The sequence below is a fragment of the Musa acuminata genome, chromosome BXJ1-9, assembly GCF_036884655.1.
Source record: "Musa acuminata AAA Group cultivar baxijiao chromosome BXJ1-9, Cavendish_Baxijiao_AAA, whole genome shotgun sequence".
Classification (NCBI taxonomy): Eukaryota; Viridiplantae; Streptophyta; class Magnoliopsida; order Zingiberales; family Musaceae; genus Musa; species Musa acuminata.
The window spans coordinates 4,661,856-4,680,861 of NC_088335.1; the positions used below are offsets into that span (position 1 = coordinate 4,661,856).

Genomic DNA, 19,006 nt, shown 5'->3' on the forward strand with positions numbered 1-19,006 from the left:
AAATATCGACCCTCCGATCAACACCGTAGAATTGGACCTCAGACACAAAGAAACACTTTTGGATCTACCTTATACTAACTTAAGCTTTAGAAGGGTCGAGTCGGAAATCTTCCTCATAACATTGACCTCTTGTATAAGAAGATAATGCCGAAGTAAGAATCTAAATCTCACCTTGGGTTGACTCTAAAGACGCGAGTTCCAACTTGACCTTGTCCTTCCATCCCCGTTAACAAGAAGTACAGTAAAAGTTCAGTAAGAGTTGGAAGTATAATTAATTTTGATTTCATTACTCAAATAATTATTTAATCTAACATATCAAATGATTCACAGATGGACTAATCATTTGATTTGATATTCAGTTTTTGATTAAACATATGATTGTTTGACATGATGGTCGATTCATCGACTCGATGAATCGATCATCTAAATTATTCATTTATTTGGATAAAATATTTGCTATATCTCGTAGCAAACACATTCAACACATAATTAGTTTCTCAATTTTATCAATAAAATATTAGATTATATATATAATAATATTTTTTTATAAATCCGATTTATGTTTGAATCCAAATTCGAAATTTCAAGAACACGTTCAACGCACGTGTTATTGGGTCGGTATAGTTTCAGTCAACAGTATGATTTAGTTGCATTCTGCCGCCTTTGTTTTATTTCTTTTTCTCCTCTCTCATTCTCCTTGTTTTTGACTCCTTTCCGCTGCCCGATTGCCTTCCAAACCCTAACCCTAGCATCGGCTCGTCGGACCTCCGGTTATGGAGGCGGTGGTGGAGGGCCTATGGTCGCTGGCGGAGGAGGCGGAACTCCGCCGCGATTACGGCGCAGCCGCCAAGTGCCTGGAGTCTCTCCTCCAGTGCGGAGCCTCTCTACTCCCCCTCGTGGAGATCCGCACCCGCCTCCGCCTCGCCCACCTCCTCCTGTCCCGCTCTCACAACCTCAACCACGCCAAGGCCCACCTCGAGCGCGCCCTCCTACTCCTCTCCTCCGCCCGCTCCGCAGCCCTCCACCTCAAGCTCAGCGCCCACTCCCTCCTCGCCCGCTGCTACCACCTCATCGGCGCCATCCCTTCCCAGAAGCACATCCTCCTCCGTGCTCTCGACCTCCTCTCGTCCTCCGCTGCTGGTGGCTCCCTCCCTCCTGCTGCCACCCTTCTTTGGTCTGCGAATTTTTATTCCCATCTCGCTTCTACCCTCGTCATCGACGGGGATCACCCTGGCGCTCTCTCCGCTCTCTCCTCTGGCTTTGGGGCAGCTGCGGAGCTCCGCAGCTCTGAGCTGCAGCTCTTCTTTGCAGCCTCTGCCCTCCACGTCCACCTCCTTCACTGGGAGGACCCATCGTCCGTCGAAGACACTGTCCGCAAGTGTCTCGAGCTGTGGGAGTCCATTCCGTTCGACCAGGTTCCACCTTCCTGCCATTTTCACCCTCAACATAGGCAATTCGTATAACCCTATTTTGATGATCTCACTAGTTCTATTGCTGCAGAGACAGCACTACATTGGATTGTTCTTCTATAACGAGTTGCTCCAAACCTTCTATTTGCTGAGGATTTGTGACTATAAGGGTGCAGCTCAGCATGTTGAAAAATTGGATGCCGCCATGAAAAGCGAGCAGCAGAAGGTTCAGCATGTGAAAGAATTAATTGCAGAGCTGAATTCTGTGAATAGGAGCCTCTTCCAATCTAATTTACAGCGGAGAGATAGGTTGTCATTGTACGAGAAGCAGAGCCAGCTTCAGGAGCAGTTGAGAATGGCTACTGGGGTGGACTCCACTAACAAGTTGTTGGATCTTGATGACAAGTTGCTATTGGCACCTCCACCAATGGATGGGGAGTGGCTTCCGAGAGGTGCTGTCTCTGCATTGGTGGATCTCATGGTTGTCATGTTGGGTCGCCCAAAGGGGGTATTTAAGGAGTGTGGAAGGCGGATACAGTCTGGACTGCAGTTAATTTATGGTAAATTTGTGTATGATAAGCCACATCTTGCTGTATTTCATTCAGTTTTTTTTTTTTTTGTGTTTTTGTGGTTAATTTTTATGATTGACATGGTTGAATAACATAGTCATCTATCTGGTATTTGGTTCCATGAACCTGTCTTGCATTATCTTCCCTTAGTGGCTCAAAATACCTAATAACAAATAATTGCATTGTTACGGTTTTTACTCCAAGCATGTGATGCATGGAATGAAACTGAGTTGAGGGCAAAAAAAAAAGTAATATTTTTCTAGAAAGTATTCAAATCGTGTTAAATATAATTTGTGTTAGATTCTTACATGAAGATCTCCTGACTTGTGTGCAGAGGAACTAGCGAAATTAGGTGTCGTCGATGGTAGGAGAGGTATGTAGTTTCTGCTCTCAGTGTTTTATCATGCTATATTATATTTTTCTTCAGCATTTTTTTGTTATTTGTACCTTGTATTATAGGGGTGAGGGGGTCGAGGTTGGGGGAACAAAATTGTGTATATGTGCTTCTTCTTAATTACTATTTTTGGATTTTTGATAGGCCTGGGGTTGGGTTTGGATTGTGGTTAGGGTGCTTGGATACTCACATTCTCTATGAAATATCTTGCATATTTGTATCATAATTATCTTGTCCAAATGATTTTGCTTTTTAGAAAGCATCCAATGTATAACTGTCTAAATCATCTACATTTGATTACATTGCATGAGTGCAATGCTCCATGTGTTTTAATCATTGTTGGAATCTACAAAAGATCAAGTCAGGAATAAATGAGTATATGAAAATGTATGTAATGAAGAATTAATTTAATTGATTGCTGTATTATTTGATAATGACAACAAAGCTTGTGCAAAAATCAAATGAAAAAAAGTGGAAAAATCTCGACAGACTGGTCCAAGACGATGTCGGGATTATGAGAAAAATTTGGCAGAAGAGGAATTTTACCATTATTAGACCGGGCAATGCAATCTGGGTGGAAAACTTTTGACATATTGAAAGACAACACCATAAGGAATTATATATTGGATTTGAGTCTTTTGTCCAATTACCTATATAATTAATGGTACATTTATGTTCTGAGCATGGTTATGAGTTTCAGTCCACTCTTCCAGGGTCCCAGCATGGTATTGGCTCAGGGATCCATGAGATGCCATGCTGGGGAAGGATTTGCAGTGTACTCATATGCATATTGTTGGCTGGCGTTACTTGAGACAGATCCTATTTCTAATGAGTTGGCAAAAATATAGATTAGTTTACTCTAGATAAATTTAGTTCTTTGCATCTTTTGTCCAAATCATTGCCTTTTTCAATTTTACTTATCATAAGAAGTGTTCATATGGTGCTTAGAGGTGGATTTGCAGCACTCAGCAATCTGGATGGCTGGACTGTATCTGATGCTTCTAATGCAATTCCTGGAAAACAAAGTTGCAGTAGAACTTACTCGGTCGGAGTTTGTTGAAGCTCAAGAGGTAGATTCTCTTAACTACTGATGGCTCAATGACTGAGTATATATTTTTGTTGTATTGTAGAATTCATTTCATTGACTTTGTTATGATTCCCTGGTAACATTTGCTCCGGTTGTTGATAAAGTTTGTGGTACCTTCTATGGGACTTACAAGACAAAGATTGAGTTTCATGATATGTGCCTCTTTTCTTGATAGTGCAGTTCCAAAGATATAGTGACAACAAAATATAAATAAGTTATGCCTTTTTAAAAATATAGAGAAATTAATTCAGGAGTGGTTTCCTTCTGTTTTCGATCGTCTTAGCTCCCTGTCTTTGACTTGTTCCTTTCCATCTAATCTTTCTTCTATGCATAAGTCATCAGCTTAAACATCGAATAATAGGTAAATATCCTTACATAATGTCTGAACTTCAATGTTTCAGGTAACTTGTGATGCTTCATTAGTTTTTTTATTTAAATTGCACCAATAATTAGAATTGAATAATTTGCATCGCTGTGAAATTTCTGTTTTGATTGTTTGAACAAGACTTGAATTAAATTTTTATTTATTGATTGACATGTTGATTGAATATTTATTTGATACTAACTGTGAACACAAGGAATTCAGTTGTGTTTGTGAAACAGTTGTTTCTGAATCTTCTGAAAAATTGAATCTGACAGTATTATTATCCGATGTAAAAAAACACTTTCTAAGTTAATAATTTGTCAACAAGCATATCAATTCGGACAGAATACTAGAAGAGTTGTGGCGTCTTAGTTTCTGCATGTATTACCGGGTTAGAGCAGAAACCATTAAAACTTATGAGGCTTGCTCATACCTTTGGGGTCATTACATGTGATGCAGTTACATGATGCAGATTTTTTTGAAATGCACAAAGAATTTTGAATAAATCGTAAAACTAAGTTAGAATTCAATATCAACTTATGTAGTAAAGGAATAAGTGAATAACTAAGGTTCAACATTGAAAGAAAAATCCGAATGAGAAAATCATCTCTAGCAAGTCTTTAATTATTGGCAAAAGAAAAAAAAGATCTACCAGCAATTCAAAAAATAAACCAACAACAACAATATGTTCAAATCAAAATTATTAGGAGACTGTAAATTTAGGCTAAGCCCTAAAGTAGTGGGTATGAATTCATGAATTATTTGGTAATGTATGTACGAGTTCATGTCTCACTAGGAAAAGGCTCATGGCAGTCAAGCTGGATCTGCTAAAAATACTAAAAATAGGAGAAACTCAAGTGCAGATGAGCTGGTAAAGCTGTTCTCATATAGGCTCAAGAGTAAACTTCTGTTTCTTCCACCCTTAAGCTACTTTCCATCCTAGTGATATATGTATGATGGAAATAATTGTGTCTATCTTATCTAAAAAATGGGAAACAAATACCCAAGTATCAGAAATCATTAAAATCACAAAAGTATCATACAAAAGAATCTAGCCTAATAATAAAATAAAACAAATAAAACATCAATGATGTGAATAACTCCTAAATCTAGGTGACCAAAGGCTATGAGCTTACATTAACATGAATCTTCTTTGCCATTGAACTTTGTTGAGGGCAATATACCTAATCAACTAAGGCCATCAAATATGTTTATGCTGTTTCTAACAAACTTAATGTCTTCTTATGGATCTAGGTGATCAAAGGCTATGAGCTTCCATTAACTTGGATCTTCTTCACCATTGAACTTTGTTGAGGGCAATATATTTAATCAACTAAGTCTATCAAATATGTTTATGCTGTTTCTAACAAACTTAATGCCTTATTCTATCTCTTCATGCATCATTAATAATAATTAATTCACCATATGAATTTGGTGCATCTATAAGTCTTATTTGAATATGTCTGCAAAACCTTCCAGTTTCCCCTCATTTTTCCCTTGGAATTATCCTGAATTGCACAAGAGTGTATATGGACCTTCTCTAATATTCCCCTCATTCCTCCATCTCAACGTCCTCATCAGAGAGACTAACTGTAGATTTCAAATAGATCAAGATTCTTGTAGTGAAGTGAATGCGGCTGATTTCTGAAATGAAATCTGTGGTTGCATGTATTAGATACCAATGATTAAAGCTTCAAGAGAATCCAAGTAACATAGTACTTTTCATTGTTTATTAGCTTCAGTGTAACTGTGTTCTCTATCTCAACTTTTTTACCCTCTTCTCACAGGCATTAGTGCAAATGAAGGATTGGTTTGTTCGTTTCCCAACAATCTTGCAAGGATGTGAAAGCACTATTGAAATGCTTAGAGGGCAGTATGCTCACTCGGTTGGTTGCTTTCATGAGGCTGCTTTCCATTTTACTGAAGCTACAAAGGTCTCCGATCTCATGTTACAGTGTTCTGCTCATCCATATTAATTTTTTACTCATGAAGAATGCTGAGCTGACATGACTACCATAATTTTGGTTTAACAGAAATTGTGTTTCTTTTTTTAGCTTACCGAAAGCAAATCTGTGCAATCTATGTGCCACGTTTATGCAGCTGTCTCCTATATCTGTATTGGAGATGCTGAATCATCTTCAAAGGTAAATTCTTTGACCAGGAAGTTTAAGACTATTCTTGTATTTTTCTTTTCTTTGACCGTCTAGAATATTGTATGCAACTGAGTAGTTTTCTTCAATTTATTTATAGGCCCTGGATTTGGTAGGTCCAGTTTTCAGAATCATGGATTCGTTTGTTGGAGTGCGGGAGAAAACATGTATCATCTTTGTTTATGGACTTTTGTTGATGAGGCAACATAATCTACAAGAGGCACGGTATGAATGTTAAATTATTATTTACATAACATTATACTTAAGAAGAGTCTTGATTATCTCTAGTTGTTTTTAACTTTTTGTAACTGTGTCGTCTATGTCTTTGCTTGAAGGCAACCATGTTCCTTTGATTTTGTTCCTATCAGTTCTTTCAGGAAGTCTTAATTCTTTTTCTCTATTTGTTGGAATTTCTTTGATTGTGTATGATGCTACTCTATCTATTGAAAGAGACAAAGAAGCATGTTAAATTAGGACAAAATAACTGAAACCATTTATGTATCAGCCTGTTGCCCATGCTTTTATGCCATGTGATGTTTGATTGTTATCAGTCTTGACAAGGTTATTCAGTTCTGATGTATTTACATACCTGATACTGGACAAATCTGTCCTTCCTAAATTGCTTTTGCTTGTATACTTTTCATGTTTCTCTAGAATAACTTTTCATGACAAAGCACTCAATTCTTGAATGCATTTATTTTTGTGAGACAAACTAATTCACATGATTGTTTTAGAGCAAAACTCATTTCATCCATGGCTCAATTAATATTTGAGAAGTGAATGCATTCATCATTCTCAGCTGTTTCATGGTATTATTGATTCTTTTATTTGTTGATTTTTGAGATTGTCTTACTTCAGCTATGTCTCTAGCTTTATCTAGGTGTTACTGTTCTTTATAAAGTGTAAAATCATAGCACCTATTACAGGAAAGTTTGTAATATAAATAAGTCTGGTAGAGTATAACATGTTATACACAAATAATATTAATAAAAAAAATCTGAGACTCAAGTATAATATATTACAGACGTAAAATCTGAGCTATTCATGTCAAAGTTCTTCATATCATTCCCAGAAAGCTACAATACAATTAGGTCACCAGATTGTATTATGAAATTTGTGTTTTGTGGCTGTGTGATGGTGATAACCAGGTTATTGTTGCTTTCCTGTCCTCTAAGATCTCTTAGCAACGTGTAGTCTTGGCATATTATATATGTCAGTCATGCTTGTTTTTGCAAACATTTTCATGATTACCAGATCTTTTACCGTAGAAAGTGGTTCTCTGTCAAACATTTATTTTGCCACTTTGCAAAACACTTTTAAAAATATTTCTGTTTGTAGGTGGATATAATTGTTGAAACCCGGTTGTTTTTGTATTTTCGCATCTTCGAATGTAATGGTCTTCCTGCAACTCTTCACCTGGCTTTTCTTCCTTCTTATATGAGAAACTGCTTGTAGTGAAGATCAGCTTATAAGTGGGTAAATTGTGTATAACCTTTATATTTCAGAGAAAGTGATTTTTGAAAACTATCTGTCTGTCGCTTATAATTTGTGCCTATTGTCCATTGTTACTAATGGAAATTGAAAACTCCTACTGTTCAGTTTTCAAGTAATCCCAGCTTATACATCTTTTATGCAGAATTCGCCTTGCCAGTGGCTTGAAAATAGCACACCAACAATTGGGCAATATTCAACTTGTTTCTCAGTACTTGACAATTCTAGGCACTTTGGCCCTTCAGTTACATGACACTGGACAAGCTAGGGAGATATTGAAGTCATCATTAACACTTGCAAAGACACTCTATGACGTTCCAACTCAGATTTGGGTGCTTTCTGTCTTAACAGGTACTTCGGTCGTACAGCGTGTCTATACTCTGCGTTTCTGCGTTTCTGCCTTTCCAAGCCTTTTTACCTAGATAAAATTGCATGGTCAGTTCTCATGGCATGCCAGAGAAACTATTAACATGCTGTGGCTGCGCATGAAACCCTGGAACTTCAGACGAACCTGTTATAGGAATGGATATTTGGTCTTTTTATAGTGTAGAACACCCTTAAGTAGGAATGACCCATATCAAAAGTGTAAAATTCATTGAGTTATGCTACTTTCATACAGCTTTATATCGAGAAATAGGTGAGAGAGGAAATGAAATGGAGAACTCGGAGTATGAAAGGAAAAAGGAAGATGACTTACAAAAGAGGCTATCTGAAGCTCATTCACGGATTCATCACCTGGAACTGGTATGCAAAGATAAAGTTATGCACTCATTTAAATTAATACTTTAAAGTCTTATATCATTTTGTCTAGCAGATATTAATATACTATATGTTTATATAATATGTACAATCAGTTCGGTTCTATTGCAAATCTTAAACAAGTGGTCAATTACCATTTGATAATCCCAGTTCACCTGGTCATTGGCTTGTAAGTTCCATTCTAGTTGGATTATAGAACTTTATGATTTCAGCTGATGAGAACTTTAGGTGGCCATTACTACTAATTTGGGTTTATTATTTCGGGTCACTTTAATTAAGAATATAAATTATTGGTCCAATAGGCTGTCAGATTGTATATGAAACGATTCATAAATCTTCAAATATCTAGTGGTAGCTTAAGTCTTGAAGGCAAATTAAAATATCATTTTTAGCATATTCAAAAACGTTTTTAGCTTGCATGAATAATAATTTCAAGTTGGAGTCGAATACGATGCAGATTGAGAAGGTGATGGTCAAAGTTCAGCCACTGCATGAAGTTGCAATCCGAAAAGCAATTGCTGGTCCATCAGCAAAGGTTGACCTCGACATCCCTGAGTCTGTCGGTTTGCCGTTCCCCCAACCTGCTGCCTCTGCATCAAGGTTAGGAGAATTTGATTTAGTAAGACGTGGCAAAATGAAGATGTAGCTGCATCCTTGACAGGTAAAACTTGATATCATGGGCAACAACACAAGATCATATGTTGCACGGTTTGATTCTGTGTTAATAGTGTCATAAAAAGGCCTTCAGGTTGTGTACAAGTTGTTACTCATTGTGTCTATTGAAATGTGATGATTTTTTGTATAGTAAATGGTCACGTAGTTTCACCATGTTGATAGCAATTTCAGGTCCAGGCGTTATGCTAAAGAACTTAAGCATTGACCTAAGGAAAGATTGCACTCTTGCTACCTGCGATCAGCATCGATAGAAAAAGCTGTTGACCGGCGATCAAGCACATTCATCAATACGAGCAGTCGTTTCTGCCTTATCCAGCAAAACATATCGTCTAGTTGGTATCAATCAGCACGGAGAAAAACCAACTTTCCCGAAACCATCTGGAATAAAGACAAGGCAAGCAGAGTGCTCATGGCAAACGTAAACAAGAGCTGAAGCCTTTGAAATGGAAAATAGGTATCAGGTACCGCAGAGACCACGCTGCGATGGTCTGCCTGGCCTCATTTCCTGCAAAAGAAGAGCCTTGGTCTAAGGGAAGCTTTAACGACGACTGTGACGACGTCCGTCGCCCTTAACAACAGTCTTGAAGGGAAGCTTTAACCCATAGAAGGGTATACCCAACGTTGGACTACTTTGCGACTGCCCAGTTCAAGCCTCCGCCTCGGGGCACTTCTTGCCCACGGCCGCGATGACCCAGACCACGCCGAACGGGTCCCTCACCTTCCCACAAACGCCACCCTCATCCTCCGTCACCTCGCCAACGATCTCCGCTCCTGCGGTCACCGCCTTCTTCAAGACCGCGTCCACATCCTCCGCCTCCAGCCGCAACAAGATTCCACCACCACTCGCCACCGTGGAGCCGTCCTCCCCCCTGCCGTCAGCACCAAAACCGCATCGGTTTAAGAAAGGGAAAGAATGAGCTAACGAAACCCGTACATATGACGGAGCTTGGGCCAGGAACCGTGGGACGAGGGAGGCTTACGCGTCGTCGAAGCGGTCGTTGACGAGCAGGAACGACGAGCCGATCTTGAGCTCGGCGGAGAGGATGAGGGGGAGCTCTTGCTCTGCCTTGCGCTTGGGATGCGCCACCCGCCGGAGCTCCTTCGCTCCGAATGCTGCCTTATAGAACTGCACTGCTACCTCCGCCTTCATCCCCGGCACAACCAGCTGCGGCTTGAACCCCAGCAACCCCGTCGTCGCCGTCTCATCGGCCATCGCCTGAAGAATAAGTTAACCCTAACCCTAGGACAGAACGAGATATGGAGAGAGCTGCCGCTAAGAAGAGGAAGCAGCGATACGAGAAGCGAGTTCCCTCCGCCGGTGGGGTGGGTATTTATAGAAGGTAAAGGCAGCGAAACCGTAGATATTCATACCGTTCTGCCCATTCTGTGGGTAAAAATAACGAGCCGGCCATCCGCCGATTCCAATCGCTTCCTGCCGTGCTTTTTGTTACTTCCGAGGTATCCTCCTACCGTGTACCATAAACGGTGGGCTTAGAAGCAGCATCATCCGATCGGACCGTTCGTTGCATGCTGCTTGAGCGGACGAACGGACAAGATGGGCGGAAGTCGATGAAACGGAAACCGACACGCGACGCGGATAAATATTTGGTACGGTAGATTGAACTTCATCAGACCGGTTAGGGGTAATGATGCAGTTTACTCGAAATATTAGGGGTATTTGTTAAACTAGTCACGTAGACCGGTTGAGGACTCGTGGGATAGGGGATCCTCTGCAATTGTATTTAGAAGCATACTCCTAGTGCCAGCATCACAACCGTTCATCTACACCGACGTGGAAGATGAACGACACGATCAAAGGTTACGTGGTTCAGACGCCGGAGAGGATCCGAATGTAGTGTAGTCCCGACGGCAAGCTCGGCATGGGCGTGCCGGCTATAACTGCCCGTATGCCGCCGCTTACTCGTACGCATGTTGTTTGACACCCACGACGTCACCCGAGAGTAGCGCCGTGTGGGACCTCCTTTTGAGGCGGAACGCGGGCGGCGTGGTTGCAGTTTCTGAGGCGGGAGCAACTCGGTACCCTGTCTCTGCCAGCTGTAGGCCCCGCTATAGACGGCTTTCTTTTCGGGTCGAATCATGTGGTAACGGAGGGTCAATCCCGTCCTAGGGGGTCCCACCATCGAGTGGGTGACTTTGCCGTGGTGAGTAAAACCGTAAGACAGAAAGATGATGCAGTGTACACGCGTCTGCATTTTGATGTACAGTTGTGTTATTTATTGTAGTTTATTATTGATATTTATTTATGTTGTAATGAGTGACAGGGACACATAAATAGTGGGATGTTGTTTGTGTATACTAAACAAAGGAGCTCTTTTTATTGCTCGCGAAGGCGATCAATCATCTCACCAACCTCAATGCACCGGTTCTCTCCTGATGGCTTCCCACGTGTCCTCTTCTGCCTCTCCCTTCTCCAATATTTAGCAATATTCTTTTCCCGCGCCCATTCCCAATCCATCGAGAACGAGTGGGAGCGACAGCGAGAGGGAGGAGAAATCAGGAGAGCGAGGCGAAGAGAGAGGGCGGTTGTGAGAGAGAGGGAGGATGTGCGGAAGGACTCGTTGCACCCTCAACACCGATCAAATCGCTAGGGCTTGCGGCCTCACTGTCAATGCCGCCTCCATCCGCACCCACGAAATCGACCGGTGAGCATATCGATAAACCCTCACCCTGTGTTCGATTCTCGCGATGGATTTTGATTCTTGGTAGAAGGTCTTAGGTGTTGGCTCCTCTTTTGGGTCTGATTCGTAGTTATCGTCCGTCCTACAACGTTTCGCCGGGGGCGTACCTGCCGGTGGTGCTCGTGGAGAGGGCCACGGGAGAAGCGGAGGAGTCGCCGGCCATCCGTTGCATGAAGTGGGGTCTGGTTCCCAGCTTCACAAAGAAGACCGAGAAGCCCGATCACTACAAAATGGTACTGAAAATTATGGTGGCAGAAATCATTGGATTGAACATTTCATTTGGAGATTCAGCTTAGGGATTCGATTTGGATTTTACGGGTTATTGAATTTATTGTTGTGTGGTTTGTTATCTGGTGGCTTTGAGGTTAATATCTACTATAGTGAATCACTGTGTCCTGAAAAGTGGCCATTTCGATCATTTGTGGAGCTGCATAAGTGTTGGCTCATCAGCCGCTTTGTCAACGGGAGCAGCAGTCTTATGTGCTTTGTTGCTTTTACAGGTTTAATTTACTATAATCCTGAGCAGCAGTCAAAATAAACATAAAATTAGTGATGATGCAAACATTAAACCAACTTCTATTGTCAAATTAACATTAAACCAACTTTTTGGAGAGAAAGAGGAAAAAATCGAAAACCAAAAGAGAAATCTACTAGAGATCAACAAATAAATAAGCATATTAGAAAACCGACGAAAGATTTAACGTGCTTCGGTAAATTCCATATACATCCATTGAGAAAATCAAATTCTTCACAATGTGAGATCTAAAAATTATGATCTTTAGTTATCCTCATCCAAGCACAAATTTCTTTACAAATCCTCTCACATAAATCCCCAAGAATTTACACTCTTTTCTCACCCTAGAGAGCACTCTCTCTAGATACTTTAGAGAGAAATCCAGGAGCACCAATAGAATTCCTCACATCTTGCTCTTCCCCACTAAAACCTAGAGATATATGAGATTTTTATAGAAGAATCAAACTCTAAGTACCAGGGTTTCCTTCCTTGAGGGGGTCTTTTTCTCGTACTAGGATTCCCGATCCCACTAGTATACTGGCTCTAGGAATCCCAAAATATTTGCCAATCCCAGTAGGTGTTGGCTCAATCAGCCGCTTTGTCGATAGGTGCTGTAGCTTTATGTGCTTTTTTGCTTTTATACGTTTAATTTACTAGAACCTTGAGTAGTAATCAATATAAACTTAAAATTAGTGATGATGCAAACATTGATCCAACTTCTATTGTCAAATTAACATCACATGCATCCTCTTATGCAACATAAGATTCATCAACATATTACTAGAAATTGATAGGAAGTGCATTACCATAACACTAACCATTATACTTTATTATCCATATATATTTCATTTATGTAAGATACTCAAGCAGAAAGTGAACACATTTTTTTAAGTCAAATAAAGTTATCATCGAAATGATTTCTTAAAAATAGAGGGAAAATATCTTATTTTGTACAGCTTTAGTAATGAATTCTGCCTCTCACTTATGAGTTATTGAAATAAGATTATTGTGTTAGACCACAACTAATGACCTATATCTGTAAAAGGTGGTGAGTGAGAAATATCTTTCAACTATTGGATAAATTTTCATATTGTGCAATACATGCCAAAAAGTTTAGGCTTGCTACTGACGAGAAAGACAACTGTGATCTTTTCCCTTGTATGCAGTTCAATGCTCGATCAGAATCAATAAAAGAGAAAGCTTCATTTCGTCGACTTGTTCCTACTAACCGGTGCCTTGTGGCAGTAGAAGGGTATGGCAGAATTGAGTACCTTTATCTTTTCTGCTTTGTTGTTTTCCCATTACTATTTATTTATAAGCTAGTTTCGTACAACATCTCTTCCTTTGAGAAATACCATTATGAATTTCTGTAAGATGATATCTAAACCCTAAACACCCTAAATGTGTTAGGGTTATAGATAGAACCAAAATATTCAATTCTGGTCATTGTGGCCTGATTAAACTGTTAATCTTGATGCAATTGGACCTAGCTTTATTCATGTTGTGTCCTTTAATATGAAATCATATGTCCTGTAGTCATGTAATGTCATTTCACTTTGACTGCAAGGGAACTCTTCATGGAGTTGAGAATTGTCTAGCTTTACTCTTTGTGTTTTTGATCTTGTTATTTTGATTATTAATACCTGATCAGTGTGCGTGCAATCATTTGGATGTAGATTCTACGAGTGGAAGAAAGATGGTTCAAAAAAACAACCATACTATATACATTTCAAGGATAACCGACCTCTTGTATTTGCTGCTCTCTATGATGCTTGGAAGAACTCAGAAGGTGAGTTTGTTATCTTTTTACTTTTACATTTCGAAGACTTAAAACAAATGACGTAAAAGAGCTAAATATGTTTGCTAAGTTGGGCAAAAACAATGGACAAGTATTTGTACTTGAGGGATGAGATATGAAGTTCACCAATTTTAAGATCTACATGTTTAAGAGTAGAAAGTTGAAACATCTCTTAGTTTTGCATAGTGTCATTTAGGCAAGATTGAAATCCTTGCTTGAGACTTGAGAGTACTAAAGTCTGGCTCTTTGAATATTCATAGTGTCCCAGCAAGCATGTATTTATGCTGTCAATTCAGCAGACCTGAAACATGGTTGACATATGGACCAACAAAAGCTGGTAAGATACCTATTTGGCAGTCAAATTATATCTTGTGCATAAAATAAGATGTATGGCAATATTTAATCCTCAGGACAAGTTACATTTTGCAGCAGGTGCATGCCTTATATGATATTGCCTTTGGCTTAAGTGTCAAGCTGGAAATAATCATATTTTTATGCAAAGAAGAATTAGATTGATTGAAGTAGTATTTATTGTCATAATGATATTTTTCCTTTCTATTTTACATTTTTCTTATTGTTCTTCCCACTAAACAACGTTTGGATTGTTTCATTCCAATTCCATGATTGACGGCTATAAAACGTTCTTGGTTTTGCTTTTTGTTACAGGGGATATCCTTTACACCTTAACAATTCTGACCACAAGCTCATCATCGGCCTTGCAGTGGCTTCATGGTCTGATCTCTTCGTCTTTTTCCTCTATCATGAAATTTGATGGTTTACATCATAGTTTCTAGTAAGTGGTGGAGAAATTGGCTAGGTATTTGAACTGGTTATGGCCTGACAAGTAGGCTTTATGAAATTTCCCTGTTTAAGATTGAGAAATACAAATTAATATGATGGAAGGTTTTTGTAAATAGGAAGAGATGTAGCAACATTTCCAGAATTTTTGGTTTGGTCGAATAACAAAAAAATCTGTCACAGCTGCATTAATTAACCATTATGATAGCAAGTACACTCTTCAATTTGTTGCCATCATTTAATTGTTTGAATAAAAAATTAAAGTTCATGGCATCTATAAACTAAAATTGTTTCATGAGTTTCTCTTTATGTCATATGGCTCATTCTATATGGTCACGGTACATTGGTTGCAAGAAGAATAGCTCCAAAGTAAATTTTGGTACCACAATAGTCACAATGCAATTCACCCCATTTCAATATCTACTTCATGGAGCAAATTATAATAACTAAAAATTTGTCAATTCATGTGCTAAAACTAAAAAAAGCTGATGTCCTTGAAACCCAATTTGACATAAAGCTCTTATAATTGCAGAAGTAGAAGAAGATGAACATACTGTAAAGCTTTATCATTATTTTGAGCAGTCTGAAGCATGGATTTGGTTTTTGTTTTTATTTTGTTTTGTGTTTTTTTGACAAACAAAACTTGTGCAACAAAACTTGCGCTGTTGCTTTTTTCCTTTTAGAAACTTAAATTACCTGAACAACCAAGCAACTTGAACCCCTCAGGTTCTTTTAGGTATCTGACCATTTTGTAAACCATGAGATATATTGATGGAAGACATGTCACACGGATTGCATGTTGTTTCTGTATCTTAGCCAAGTTGTGACGAAGACTAATAAAAAAAGTTATGATGTCCAATCAGACAGAAATGTGGTTGAGTAATGGTGGATGACACAATGTAACTGATATTCTAATCCACTGTTAAATGTTGTGACCACATCGATATCTTTAGTACCATATGAGTGTTCATATGGCAAACGACATATCTATTTCTTCAAGATGAGTATGTCTCTTATGACTCATGCCATAAAGACTTGTTAGTTAAGGGAAGAGCACTGATGGTAATTGAGTTTATCAATTAGAAGGTTGTGTTGATTTGGGATTGAAAATGTTAATAGTATGCAAACTTGTCATAAAAGGGAACACTATGCAATATTGATTACTCAAATGAATTTTGGTAGTTGTTTTTTGTAGGGCTTTGTTTGTCAGAGCTGTATCTTAGTGTAGCTTCATTTACCAACAAAACAGACATATAGGTCCAAACGATCTGAAGAAGATTTTGATGTTGAGGACTGCATAGAACAATTGTCAGGGAACCTTTCTGAGGATTAGAGTTGTCCACTTGTTATGTACAGTAAATGTTAGAACCTATACTAATATCACTCAGGATCATGCCTTCTTCAAGATATGTTGTGAAGCTCTCCATAATGAATGCTTTGTGCAATCTATTCAACAGAAAAAAATTAATTAAGCTGGCTGTGATTTCCCAAGTCTGCAACATGCATTATCTGTATGAGCACTAATATATTGTTGCAATAAAAGATTTTTATTCATTCGAAGAATTTTTGAGGATTCCTCGTCACATATTACATTTGTTTTCCTCGTGTTGATTTCGTTCATCCTTTGGTAGGTGTTTGATTTGGTGTTTCATCTCTGTTCTTGTCCCACTCGTGCAAAAAGATTCCAGTACCTTCTCTACATTGAGTTTTGGCAGGTGGCCATTAGACTCATTGCCATAGGTGCTGAGTCCTATTATGTGCTGAGGATAGAGTATCCCCTGATTCTCTTGTGACAATAAAACTGACGACAGAAGTAAGAAAAGCCTACTTCTGAATGTTTATGGTCTATCTGATGACGTAAACTAATTATGTGATGAGGCCTATCATGTTAACATATATTGTTATCATTTGTGGTCTGTGTTCTAGTATAGTGGTCTTACTTCTTTTCATCAAGTATTATAATGGAATATTCCTTTAGCTTTGGTATTCACCACTTTTAATCTGGAAAATCTGATGTTTGTGAATCATCAACATATATATTATTTCCATCACACTGCTTGATGTTTTATCCTTCATGTTAATTGATGACTAATTTAATGTGCACTTACCTGCAGATCGGATGCCCGTGATCTTGAGGAATGAGGGTTCTGTTGATGTTTGGTTAAACAAAGCCATACCAGAATTCGAAACTGTCCTTAGGCCATACGAGGATGCTGATCTGGTAAGTAGTTCTGCTTTAGAAGTCCAATTGGCTTATCCCATCTGGTGGTGGGACTTATTATTCTTTGGTATCACTGTACTTGTGCTTTTTTTTCCTGCAATTGTCAATATTCTTCTATATACCAATATGTCTATGAATAAATTCATTTCAACCTTTTTTTCTTGTAAATTATTCTTCTTGTTTTGCTTATTATTTGAATTTTCTTGTATTTCACCATAAATTATTTGGTAGGTTTGGTATCCTGTGACAACTGCAGTTGGTAAACCATCCTTTGATGGGCCTGAGTGTATTAAAGAGGTACACCATATCTTAACTTGTATCACTTCAGAAGTTATTTTATGGAATTACTAATGCAATTGCTAGTTGACAATTGTCAGGAAGTAGAAATTGAAGCATAAATTGCTTCAAATTTCTATGAAAATGCTTAATAGTAAATATCAACCAATACTGATTAGTTCCTCTAGTACTTGAACAAGATGTTACTACTGGCTCTTTGGGTAAAGTATTGTTACATTAGGAGTGTTAATTTCAACTACTTTTATTTTGTGGTCTTAGTTTGTTGTGAAGATTAAGAAATGCTTTATTCTGCTTCTAGAATTATTTCAAGGGCTATTTTTGGAGCTTTAGGTTGTATTGTTTTTGGAAGTAATATTATGGAGTTTCGTATACAGTTTCTAATAAGCAAAATTTTGGAATATAGTGACCAACAGATGCATAAATTACAGGAAGTTACTGTTGGTTTGATTAATGGCGCATACCTTGATATCGATAAATTTACCTGTATAGTAAGTGTTTTCAATCTTCCAAGTACTGATTTTTAATAGGCGCCTCATGCCATATGTTGCATAAATTTTGGTTGATTTGCAATATCTGAGAAATGCTTTATTTTGTTGCTTTGGCTGTCCAGGGACATTGTGTGTCCAGTTAAGTTGTAATTTGCCATAAATAATTGACACAAAAGTTACAAGTTAAGTTTGAATGAGTTCTTCAAGTTAATCGTGTAAAAACCTACTTTTGGTGAGTAACACAATTCAAAAGGAAATAGATAAAATTTGTGGACATATTTAACCAAAAATTGAAATGCTAAATTGAACTCTGTACAGCCAAATTAGAACTGGTAGGATGAATGATGGACCCTTTCTGCAATCCTATAATGCCAATTTACAATCGTATATACGTTTTGCTCTATTAACTGCCAGATACAACTCAGCTCAGCTGACAGAAACCCAATATCGAAGTTCTTTGCAAAGAAAACTGATGATAAGGACCAGATGGAGGTAAAGCATGGTAAGTCCCTCAAGGAATCTCCAAAACAAGAGATTTTTGATATAGCTGCGGAACTCAGTATATCATCTGAAGAATCGCCACAAGGAGATCACTTCGATGATCTGAAAGAACATCTGGAATTCAACACACATGCAAATGCTGACGACGAGTCTGATCACTTCTCCCTGCTCAAGAATCCTAGCATAGAACCAGAAATTTGTGGCACCAAAAGAGGCTCCGGGGCTATTGCACCTGATTCTGGATTAACATCTGAGAAGGGCTCTAAACCGAAAAAGAAGGCACGGCCTGTTAAGAATACCGGGGACAAGCAAGCTTCCCTCCTATCATATTTTGAGAAGGCCTAGACGTTTTTTTGTTCAGTATATTTTGATGCTTGAACATGTTCCTTGTACAACTGCAACAAGTTTGCTTGTAATTGTCCTTTTACCTGTGAAGTCCAAACACTAATCAGTGACCTGGTAACTATATACTACAAGTGTTCTTAGCTCACAAGAAGCCGGAAGTGTAAGCTTTTATCGTGTGCTTTCATCTCTTGAAGCTTCTGTGCTTTGTGCTGGAGCTTCTGCCCCGGTGGATCTTTCTTTTCTCTGTTCTCATGTCAAGCTTTCATGGTTACATGGTGTCACCTTTGCTTCTGATATTTCTGACTCTGTTTTGTAGACGAGCGTTACGCAGCGTTGTTTCGTTGTCTGGTGGCGGGCGGAATCAGCCGTGAGGGACCCGCACTGTTGTTCTTTTTCTTGCTGTCCGTCCATTGAAGCCATCTCGTTTCTTCAAGGATGAGCCGGTGG

At 38.8% G+C, this 19,006-nt stretch overlaps 3 protein-coding genes across 7 annotated transcripts; 2 read left to right on the top strand and 1 right to left on the bottom strand.

Annotated features, from left to right (window-relative positions):
- Positions 1-653: 653 nt before the first annotated feature.
- On the top strand, positions 654-9,051 carry LOC135592633 (sister chromatid cohesion protein SCC4-like). The gene is made up of 10 exons (XM_065082206.1): positions 654-1,415; positions 1,501-1,969; positions 2,313-2,351; positions 3,321-3,442; positions 5,611-5,757; positions 5,878-5,967; positions 6,074-6,198; positions 7,610-7,815; positions 8,084-8,208; positions 8,681-9,051. Exons 1-10 carry the CDS (start codon positions 774-776, stop codon positions 8,867-8,869), a joined length of 2,154 nt encoding a protein of 717 aa, XP_064938278.1. The 5' UTR covers positions 654-773; the 3' UTR covers positions 8,870-9,051.
- On the bottom strand, positions 9,031-10,228 carry LOC135592635 (uncharacterized protein At5g48480-like). Of its 4 annotated transcripts, XR_010479167.1 has the most exons (4): positions 9,879-10,228; positions 9,514-9,767; positions 9,364-9,403; positions 9,031-9,276 (listed from the first exon to the last, which is right to left on the bottom strand). XR_010479167.1 is itself a non-coding variant. In XM_065082208.1 (3 exons), the coding sequence occupies exons 1-2, from the start codon at positions 10,109-10,111 to the stop codon at positions 9,545-9,547; spliced, it is 456 nt and encodes a 151-aa protein (XP_064938280.1). In that variant the 5' UTR covers positions 10,112-10,228; the 3' UTR covers positions 9,254-9,403; positions 9,514-9,544. The 4 variants fall into 4 exon arrangements, 2 of the variants coding, with proteins under 2 accessions (XP_064938280.1, XP_064938279.1); XR_010479166.1 differs by having other exon boundaries at positions 9,364-9,767; positions 9,879-10,225; XM_065082208.1 differs by having other exon boundaries at positions 9,254-9,403.
- Positions 10,229-11,264: 1,036 nt separating this feature from the next.
- On the top strand, positions 11,265-18,743 carry LOC103997167 (uncharacterized). Of its 2 annotated transcripts, none has more exons than XM_009418326.3 (8): positions 11,265-11,561; positions 11,636-11,830; positions 13,278-13,363; positions 13,788-13,900; positions 14,576-14,641; positions 16,822-16,928; positions 17,160-17,225; positions 18,128-18,743. In XM_009418326.3, the coding sequence occupies exons 2-8, from the start codon at positions 11,768-11,770 to the stop codon at positions 18,557-18,559; spliced, it is 933 nt and encodes a 310-aa protein (XP_009416601.2). In that variant the 5' UTR covers positions 11,265-11,561; positions 11,636-11,767; the 3' UTR covers positions 18,560-18,743. The 2 variants fall into 2 exon arrangements, with proteins under 2 accessions (XP_009416601.2, XP_009416600.2); XM_009418325.3 differs by having other exon boundaries at positions 11,270-11,561; positions 11,668-11,830.
- The last annotated feature ends 263 nt before the right edge of the window (positions 18,744-19,006 follow it).